The sequence below is a fragment of the Centruroides sculpturatus genome, unplaced genomic scaffold, assembly GCF_000671375.1.
Source record: "Centruroides sculpturatus isolate CEXI.00-Female unplaced genomic scaffold, Cexi_2.0 scaffold788, whole genome shotgun sequence".
NCBI lineage: Eukaryota > Metazoa > Arthropoda > Arachnida > Scorpiones > Buthidae > Centruroides > Centruroides sculpturatus.
In genome coordinates, this window is record NW_019384922.1 from 348,173 (window position 1) to 359,229 (window position 11,057).

Genomic DNA, 11,057 nt, shown 5'->3' on the forward strand with positions numbered 1-11,057 from the left:
TTTATTTTGATTATTGCTATACAAGTAAAAATATATGGCCAAACAATCTGCTGGATTGTATTGGACTATATGACTACTATTTTGTTCACAATATACTCTGGCAGATTGTTTGGCCTTAATCAAAAGTTGGGTGGATAGATATTTATATTTTGAAAATATATGATGTATATTATGTATTTTTTATTATTTGAAAACTAGCATGTGATTTTCTTGACTGCTTCAAAAATTCTAATTTTAAAAAATAAAAAGTTATTAATAGTAAAAATTGATATAATATCCTTAATTCTAGAAATTTGATAAACAACATTTTATAAAAACATGTTTGTACTTTGATGAAATGTTCCAGAATGGTAAAAAAATGCACAAACAAAAATTATTTGATTTAACTCATTATTTCACATCATTGTTAAAAATGATTTTAAAACAATTAAAATTATTTTTAAATTTTACTTACAATGTTTGAAATTGCAAATAAAATTATTTGAAAAGACAGAAATACAGTATATACACAACTTTTTGAACATAACATAATATTTGCTTTATTATATGAGGGCTATTTTTTAAATAAGGTCCGTTTGTGAATGAGAGTGAGAATGATACGCAATTGTGGCAGTACACACGTTCATCTGCTCCAAGCAAGCTTACCACATGTATTGTCTGTCTGTGTGCTGAGCAGTAGAAGTTTATAATGTTTAAGAAAATTGAGTCACCCGCCGACTATGAGATACAATCTGTTATTCGATTCTTGAGTGCAAGAAACTTGGCATCAGCAGAAATTCACTGTCAGATTTGTTACGGTGATAATGCTATGAGTGACAGTAAAGTTCAAAAGTGTTTGAGAATGTTCAAGGATGGATGGGTTAATGTGCATGATGAGCCATGCCCTGGCTGACCTTTTCTGATTTCTGAAGATTGGTTCTTGATGTGGATAACAAAATTCAAGAGGATTGATGATTCACAATTTCAATGTTATTAATTGAATTTTCAAAGGTTTCAAGATCAGTTTTGTATACCATTGTTTCAGAGAAACTGAATTATCGAAAATTGTGTTCTCGATGGGCTCCAAGACTGCTTTCTGATGATCACAAAACAAAAAGATTGGGCAGTGCTTTATCATTTTTGACTCAGTATGATCAGGAAGGAGATAAATTGTTAGACCACATCGTTACAGGAGATGAGACTTGGGATAGCCTTCATAGATACATGTGTAATCAGTTAACTAAGAAATCTTACTAAAGATTTATTTATACAGTTATTGTGAATTAGCATTTTATTTTATTAGTTTTATTGAAGTTATCAAAAAAATGAATTAACTTAACATTTAACTTTGAAAACCCATTCCAAAATAAGATGTTTATATTTATAAAGCATTAAATTCTTAAAGGAGTCGAGAACAATGTAAGTGCTGGTGCATGTGAGTGATATTTTGATGCAAAGATGCAGTGTGTGTAAATATGTGGAAGCAAATGGAGCAATGCACATGTGCTATGCATCATTCCGTTTACTTACAGATGCCATGTTATATTGATGGCCTGTCCCTGCATTAAAAATATTGATTGTGTTTACCAGCATTAAATGAATAATATTACACTCTACTTACATTGTTACTATAATTTACTGATCAACAACAATTAATAAACAATGATCCTGGTGATAAGTTTCTTGTATAGTTCTTGGCAAGGAATAAATTTATATGTACTAGTATATAACAACATTACCAGATGCTCATACCATTCAAACTCAATTTAAAAGTGTTTGATTGGGATTAAAAAAATAGTGCAAATATACCTTGAATTCTTAATTCGTAAGAGGTGCAAAAAATAGGACTAGCATGTGGGTGTGAGATACTCAAGTGGCAGCATTGTGAATTTCCTTTACTTCATGAAAACATATTTTACTGATATTCTTCAAATTTGTTTAAAGTTTCTACTTTAGTCTTCCCCTTACCAGAGTCTAATAATCAGTATGTTTTCAATTTTGTAAATTGAAAACATACTGATACAAATAACAACTAGCTTAAAAGGTACCCAAAGTAAAATATTGACCTATACACCAAGAGTTAGATAGTTATCTATTATTTGATATTGCACTTGATATTAAGTATTGAAAGAGATTGGCTAAGATAATAGAAAAAGTAAAAATATAAAAATTTAAGAAAATTGGATTCTTTTGAAAAAATAGAAAAATGACATTGCTGAAATAGCAGTTTTTATAATCTTGCACAGAGTTGGCAGCTAGATCTTAAAGTTAAAAGCAAAGATCAGTGGAACAATACGAAGATTTTATAAGTTTGAAGAAAAATTGAGAAAGAAAATAAAGGTGTTATGGAATAGTAACAAATTATTGGAATGAATGCACCACAGTAAACAGGGTATAGTTCATCGTAAATGGTATAAATTGATTTTACATTAACTAAATATTAATGGATATATGTCTTCTAATTTACCATTTAATGTTAAAAAAACTCTTTAATCAACTTAGGTTGAATAGCTATTAAATGATTTTTGACAGAAGATTGCATTATTTTGAAGGATAGAGGAGATGTTTTTAATGTGATTTTCAAAAGTGCATGTGTTTTCTGTGTGATAAAGCTTACAGATTATGAATTACCAACTTACGAAATTAGAAGAAAATTACAGATGAAAAATTTTTATTATTTTTTACATAATACATCTAATGTTACTTTATTAAATTTGTATAATTACTTTAAGAAATTTACAAGTTGATTTACAAGTTCAAGTATTTTATCAACTAATATTTATGCATAAATATAATTTATTTTTACTAATTTAATCATTAGTAAAAAAATTTATTTTAAATGTAATATTAATTCTTGATTACCAAATATAATATGTTAATAATGATTAATGTAATAACTAAATTTTGTAAACTTCCAGTAATAGTTGTATTGCTTAATGCAAATAATAATAATTATTATTATTTTGATTTGATTGATTGGTAAAATATAAGGATTCTGGTTGAACAAAAGTAAATAGATAAAATAAAAGTGAATGTCAAAATGACATTTTCTATTCCTTTCAGATATATTCATGTATATTATATTTAAAATGACAAATAGCAGTAAGTTATGGAAATTCTGATATCTTAAAACTAAAATTTTTAAAAATTTATTACTGTATTCAGTAAAACTTTTTAAATAGTTGTTTTTAAACTTTCAATATTCATGGAATTTGCACTAAATTTGATTTTTGTAAAATCCCACAATAAAAGCAAGTTTTGTGCTGAAAAAAATCAAATATATACAACTTTATTTTTAATTTTTTTGAACATAAAAGTACTATTATAATTTTGAGTTTGTTAAAAAAAATAATAAAAAATTTATATTATTAAAACAAGCCTAGTGATACATATTGATGAAGGGGGCCTAGTGTACATTTGGGAGGCCCTTTTCACCATGTTGATGTCGCCTTGCAACTCCCCCATCCTGGATTTGCCTGGAACTTGGATTAGTCTATACAAGAGATTAATACATCAATATTAGCTCTGCTCTTACACTCTCCACCCACTCTGTGTATTAAGACGCACACACCTCGTTGTTACATGTATTTCATATTTAAGTTTTAAGTTTTCTTGTTCTAAATGTTGTTATGTTCCAAACGACTAATGCCATTCTTATTTCAATTTAAAATTTGTTCAAAATTGGTACGATTCTGTATCTGCCTGAGGATGATACCTTTTACTGCGTCGAAAGTGCTTGCAAGAAATAAAATGTTATTTAACACTTTTTTGTGTGAATTTTCCCTTGAGTCAGTACAATTATTATTGGCTTGTCATCCACCATATGTGTGTAAGTTATATCATAAATCAAATATGCTTGCAGAACAATAAATATTGCTGCTTTAATATTAAATGAACTTATACAGAAAAGAATGCTAAAAGAACATAGATTAGAATTTTCAATCTTTACTGAATAGCTGAATATTTCTAAATATATGGAATATTTAAAAACTGATGAGACACTTTCTAACATATATTCATCAAAACTCAAAAAAAAAAAAAAAAAATTGTATTCATAAAAAGAAATATTGTAAATTTTATAAGAACTATTATTTTATAATAATTTTATTATATATAACATAGAATGAAGTCATTCAATGTATAGAAAATCATATAGTTTAAACTGTGTTTTGCAGATAAAAGTGATCAGTTGTAGACATCTAGTATCAGGGAACAGCAGAAAAATACAGATGACTGATTACTGATTATTTTGACATAAATTATGACAAAGTATATCATCATATCACTAGACACAATTTGTTTTCTGGCCAAACATCAACTAGGAATTGGCTTGAATATAAAAAAAAATTGCACCCACTTGTGCTAACAATCTTGGACATTTTTACTTTAACCTCAATGTATTTCAAATGAAATCATAAACTCCCATTTTTTATCACATTTTTAATTTCCTTATCCTCTCTTATGTAAAACTATGACTAAGTTTAATGAAAATTGACCAATTAAATTTTGGGAATAAAATCAATTTTATAAGCCATGTAAAAGAAAGAGGCTTTGCTAATTCTCTGCCTAAAATAAAAGGAGTTTAATAAATTTTTTATATTGAATTTAATTATCTGTTTTTTTGTTTTTACTCATTATTATATTATGTTGAGATACCTTACAAAACGACTTCAATGGATTTGATGAACATTGATAGAAAAAGGTGCAGATTAATAAAATTATTTTTTAATAGAACATATTCTGAAAATGAAAATAGTACCATTTTGAAAAGTCTGTCTTCTAATTCAAAAAATATTAAAACTGATTACTGAGGTTATTTTATTATAATTGGTAACTATTAATAATAATAAAAAAGCACCTCCGGTATGCTGAAGCCTGGCATATCTGCAAAACCAGCCAAAAAGGATTAGCTATCAACTTCCGAGATGCAAGCAAAGTATCGGCAGCCTGGTGAGCAAGTATATTATAAGCGGCAAGAACGATGGCAAAGCAGCAACTTACTTAAGGACTCTTAAACTAATGTATTTGCGCGTCACATTGTTTGTTTGGTATTTTTATTTTTATGTTATTTTATATCTTGAACGTCATACTTTTTAACGTTCTAATAGCTACTGTGGTTACATAATAACAGCCTTTATGTAGAGATGGCGCTCTTTATTCCTGTAGAATATCCTTTTAAAAATGTTCCAAAACGCTTGTATCGTTAATTCAAATTTTAGAGTTAGGAGTTCAATTTTTCTTTTTTCCATTTATTCTTGAAAAAGGTCATTTGAATATGACCGAAAACGTTAGAATGTAATAAATACGGCTGCATATTTAAAAGGTTTTCTTGAGTGTGTTTAATTAGTAAGAAATGCAGTTTATGATGAGTTATAATAAAAAAGAAGAGTCATATTCATGGGTTATATTCTACAAAACTGTTGTGTGTAATTAGGAGCACAAGGAAATTACAATTAAAAAGATATATCCACTTTTTATTTTTATCTTTCGAAATTACAACTGTGGAAAGGAGAAATACATTGAAAAAACTTAGATTAAGAAAGTGAAAAAATATATGAATAAAAAATGAAAACATACTTTTATAGATGTTGTGATGTAAATTTTGCTATTACATTTCTAATGTCTCTTTATTCTTAAAGTATCTTGTGTTGTTGTTATAAATGAAGCTACCATAAGCATTTAAGTTGTTGAGTCTTCTTCCTGCAGATGATCTAGCAGTTTAATTTTGTCTTTGAAAGATCTCACTTTGTCTGGTATTTTGATATTTTGCCACTAGTCTTTTTATTTAGATGACATTTGATTTGTAAGAATAAAAGAAAAATGAACTAAATGTCTACTGGAAGGTAGATGAAAACCTTCATGCAACTGTTCCATTGCTGGATTTAGGTTGACTGTGTGAGTAGTCTTTTGAATAAACACATTCCATTGGATGCTTAAAAAATTTTGAATTAGAACTCATTGGAAAACCTACAGTCTATTCTAGAATGTTATTACCCAAAAGATTCAATTTCAGAAGGGATATACTTGAGGAAGGTTTTAGAATTGGACCTAAAATATTTATAAGCGAAAACTTGCTTATTTGCAAGGCCAATTTAGGGTTGTATGTATTTTTGCTTTTTGCCTTGTTATTAGAAGATTAATTTATTTGTACAATTAATAAAATAGTTCAATTGTGTTACATTGTAACAAAGTATAATATAATTGAAATTCAAGAAAATCAAAAGTTTGCTCTTCTGGGAACAGTTTAATTTGATTGTTTATTTGAATAATTTGTTTAAAGTAATGGAAGTAATAATAATATTAGTTAACTCTACAGTAGTTTTATTGGCATTTAAACTCATGCAAAAACAAATTTCAGAAAACAGCATCTATTGTTTTATTTAGAATAATACAGTTGACTCATCTTAAAATGAACACCAATAAAGCAAATTCTTGCATTAAAGTGAATTTGCTGCTGCCTTGGCAAAACCACTGTCACAATATTAATTTTAATGTACTAAAGTGAAGAAATATTTAACCAGAATTTTTTAAACAAACTGCAAATTATCTTTACAACCTGCATGAACCTAAAAATCATTAATATGAATTTTCAATAAATTGAACTAATTACTGTTTCCCTAGTGATTCATATTAATGTGAATTGACTGTATTATTATGTTCAGTTTTTAACATATTTTGTTATACTTTGTAATATCACTTTGAATATATCATGGAGGAAAAAAACATTTATTTCTAAAATATATAAAATGAAATTTTACAATAATATAAGATTTATATTATTGTATTATTTCTCTTTTGTAATAAGGTTGCATAATATTGCTATGGGTTAACATTCAATAAACAATTGTGAATGTGGTTAGTCATCTTCAGAAACACCTCTTGGTAATATAGATTTGTTATAAAATAAAAAAATTAAACATTGTTTCTTAAGGCTTTTTAAGCAAAATAAATCATTGTTATACATCTTGAATTTGCTTATCTTTATAGATATTGAAAATAGCTCTGATAAAAATAGCAGAATGGATTGAAAATAGATTTTAATAATTGTGATTGTTTATTTGAAACTTAAATACATTGAGAAAAAATGTGTATTCATTTAATATTTGCATTGTAATGTGAAATAAGACAAATTTTCAAAAATTAAAATTATGTAAGTCAAATTGCAATTTTCACTTAGAAAATGTGGCAGCTCTAAAATAAACATTACAGGCATACCTCGACTTACGTCGTTTCGAGTTACGTCGTTCCCGATTATACATCGCTTGTTAAAAAAGTATATGGAAAAATAAAAATCAAGTTTAAGTCATTTTATTCGACTTTACATCTGTCCGCCACAAATATTGAAGTCATAATATGACTAGAAAAACGTTTAAAGCACATAAAATCATATTAAAATATATACAAGTACGTACTGTATTTACAGTACATGCATTCGTAAATTTAGATTACTTTTTTTGTACTATATTAAAAACTAAAATTTATTTGTTTGTAAGCTTAAAATAGATTTTTATTTACCATATATTATTAAAAATGCATTAATAAATAAAATACAGAACCGGAAATGGTAATTTACGGTTTAGCCTAGTGATAAGTAGATTCGGAGACAAGTAAATTCGACTTACGTCGTTCTCCTGGAACCAATTACCGACGTAAGGCGAGGTATACCTGTATTTATATTGAACTTAAAAACAAATGAAAGTAATTGCTTAAACAGTTTTTTTTCTACTAAAATTTTTTTGAAATACAGGCGGCTCTTGACTTTCACACATTCTACTTTTGCACAATCCTCTATTTCGCACATTTTTAAAAATTCAACTTTTTAAATATTTTTGTTGATAATGAAAAAATTTCGTTCCATGCAGAACGCTCATACACTACAAAGTGTGATAGCTCTCTCTATGTTCTCGGACACGCATTATTTCCTACAATAGTGGACTTCTCAGAATCCTAATCACTACTGTGTTGTTCCAAGCAAGAGGTCAAAAGTTTCAGTCTTGCATTAGGGTGTGCATCAACAAGTTGTGTGTTTTGCCAGTTTATTTGTTTATGTTTAAATATTTCATCCTTATAAATTGATAATCATGAGTGAGAAATGGAGAAACTGCAGTGCTGATACGAACAAAAAGAAATTAAAGACTTATAAACTTCATACGATTGAGACAGATGGAAATAATTAAATGTTCTGAAAACAGTGAATCTTTTGCTTCAACCGGATGTTCACACGATGTAGACAGATCTATGTACAATTTTTAAAAATAAGAGTAAAATTAAGGAATAAATATTTTGGTTTTTAGTTCATATTTTTTACATCCCTCTACTTTTGAACATTCAACATTTGCACACACTTTCAGAAACCAATTACGTGCAAAAGTTGAGGGCTGCCTGTAATGTTTATTTAAAATATACTTTTTTTAATAATTACTTCACGATATTTTGTTAAAAGGTTATCCTTAATAAAATTGAAGACAAAACTGTCCAAAAAGGATCACCATTTATTTTTATGTTCCAAGACTAACATATTTTTGGCGACTGACCTTTCTTTGTAGGCTGCTTGTTGCTGGAAAATTACAGAGTCCTTTTAAAAAACACAAACACATCCAATTAAAATTATAAAAATTTTTGAAAAAAGGAACTGGTGACATACAGTTGTCTTGCTTACATCCATCTTTAAAGTATTTTTTTGTTATTGTTATAAATAAACATTAGTCAATAATTCTGTTATAATGTGTTGTTTCTTTCTTGTAAATTTCAATTTAAGATTTAAAAATATGAAGTTGTCCTATGTTTAAACATAAATGTGTTTAAACACATGGCAATTCTTTGTTTTTTTATTCTGTTTAAAGAATAATCATAGACACTTATAACATAGGAAGCAAAAATACTTTAAATCTTTTTAAATAATAATAATTATTATTATCATTGTTATTATTATTATAGTAATAAAAATTCCTACATTTGAATTTAAGAATTTTAAGTTTTTTTTCAAGAAAGATTAAATTTTATATATTCTGTTTAAACTTGAACATAGTATATCACTTCAAATCAAGTAAAGTTACAATAAAATAAATTCTTTAAAACAGGTTTTTGTAAAAATTGAATTACTATTTAATATTTTTAATTGATATTTAGCAAATCATAAATAAGAATATAAAAAAATAGAAAAAATATGCTAAAAAATAATACATGTTCAGTATTCTATTCAATAATATTAAAATTTAATCTTATGAGTTACTATGTTTGTAGATTAATGTTTTTAGTCAGCAGATTATCTTAAAAAAATCTGAGTAAAAAATACTTTGATATATTGTTTAAACTGTAATAAGTGTGATTGTTCATAATTCTTAGCTACACAAATAGGTCAGAAGAATTTAAATAAGTAAAAATATGGAGCATTTCTATTATTGTAACTTTAACATTTAATTTCTTATTTATATTCAAGTATGCATATAAACAAAACACTTTCAAAAAAGTATGTTTGTTTATAAAGGGCATACTCACTATGTATTATTGAGTATTAAATATTTGTTTAATTTTAGTAATGCAGTTGTTTGTACTACATTGATTAGTGATTTCCTGTATGGAACATACTGTTAGATTATAATTCTATAAATTTTGCATTTGAAAGAAAATGTTTAATGAATTGGAAGAATTACTATATGAAATTTTATTTTAAATGAAATATAAATTTTTATTGATTGTGATTATTCTCTAAGCAGTTATGTTGATTACTTGACAGTTGGATTTAAATGTTGATTGAATAATTAACTAAGTTTTCTCATTTGTTACTTAGTTCTTAAATGTTTCTTTTATATTACACAAATGTAATTAAAATAAAAATATTTTTAAGCAAATAAGAAGTTAGAAAAGGTAGCTTTTAATTCTTGCAAAAAAATTTTAAATGTTTGTTTAGTCTTTAAATATTTAACCTCTAAACAGAAACATTAGTCTGTAAGACTGCTGCTGTTACATTATTCCACAATGTGGAAGAACCATTTGAGCTTCAGTTTGCCCTTCCATAATAGCTTATTATCAATCATTCATCTACACTAAGCATGTGTTACTATACAGCTTGTGACTGTTTCAAGATACATATAAATTTTTTAAAATATGAAAGTCTTACTGACTGGGTGTTTCATATTATGTATTGAATGCAAAGGTATGTAAGACTGTATGTTTCGTATTTATACTTTATATTGTTTCAATTGCTACTTTTGCTGCTTTGCAGTAAGATTTTTCTTAATTTTAAAACTCTTTATTATGGATAATCCATCAACAAGTATTTGTAAATCATCAAGATCTTAAATTTTTTGTGCAATTGTGAAAATCCAGTCAACAAAAATTTCCATTTTATTAAATGCTTGGCTCACTCTGTTGGACCCACATATCAAAAGATGGCTCTGTATTCCTAATCTAACCAGAGAGATTACAACATCGACATGGGAGACAATACTAGAATATGAAACGACTGCTGGAGATGATGAAGTTTTGAGCAACAAGCTAGAGAAGAGGAAAACCTGTTTGAAATATCCATCTTCAAAGGACAGAAAAATTTCCTACAAGTGTATCAAATGCAACAATTCAATTTGTCTAAAGTGCTGCAAAAAAGTTTGCATCACATATGCAATTTTACTACTATGAAATTAGTTTTGAATAAATTTGGATTAATAATCATTATTTTGCTTTTTATTGCCCAAAAGAACATCAATAAACTCTTGTATAGTAACAAATATGCAAAACACGAAGTCTACAAAAATCCAACGTCTATCAGACTGATGTTTCCAATTATGTAGTAGAAACCTAGGTTTCTGCTTAGAGGTTAAATTATTATTTGTATGCTCTTTACTTAAAAATGACAATATTTTTAATAGAAATTAAACTACAGTAGAGCGTCGGTTATCCAAAAGAATTCCAGTTGGCAAATTTAAATTTTTGCTAGTGCTGTGGCGCTGCAATCTTTGGCTATGTCTTGGGCTACTCAAATATTTTACGTTTTTGATACTAAATTAACTTCTGAAGTATAATTTTTTATTATTTTTATATTTTTCAATATATTTATTTTGTTTGTACAAAATAAAAAA

General features: G+C 26.8%; 1 protein-coding gene across 1 annotated transcript; it reads left to right on the forward strand.

Moving 5' to 3' along the window:
• Positions 1-688: 688 nt before the first annotated feature.
• On the forward strand, positions 689-1,236 carry LOC111631874. The gene is made up of 2 exons (XM_023376211.1): positions 689-859; positions 991-1,236. Exons 1-2 carry the CDS (start codon positions 689-691, stop codon positions 1,234-1,236), a joined length of 417 nt encoding a protein of 138 aa, XP_023231979.1.
• Positions 1,237-11,057: the final 9,821 nt, after the last annotated feature.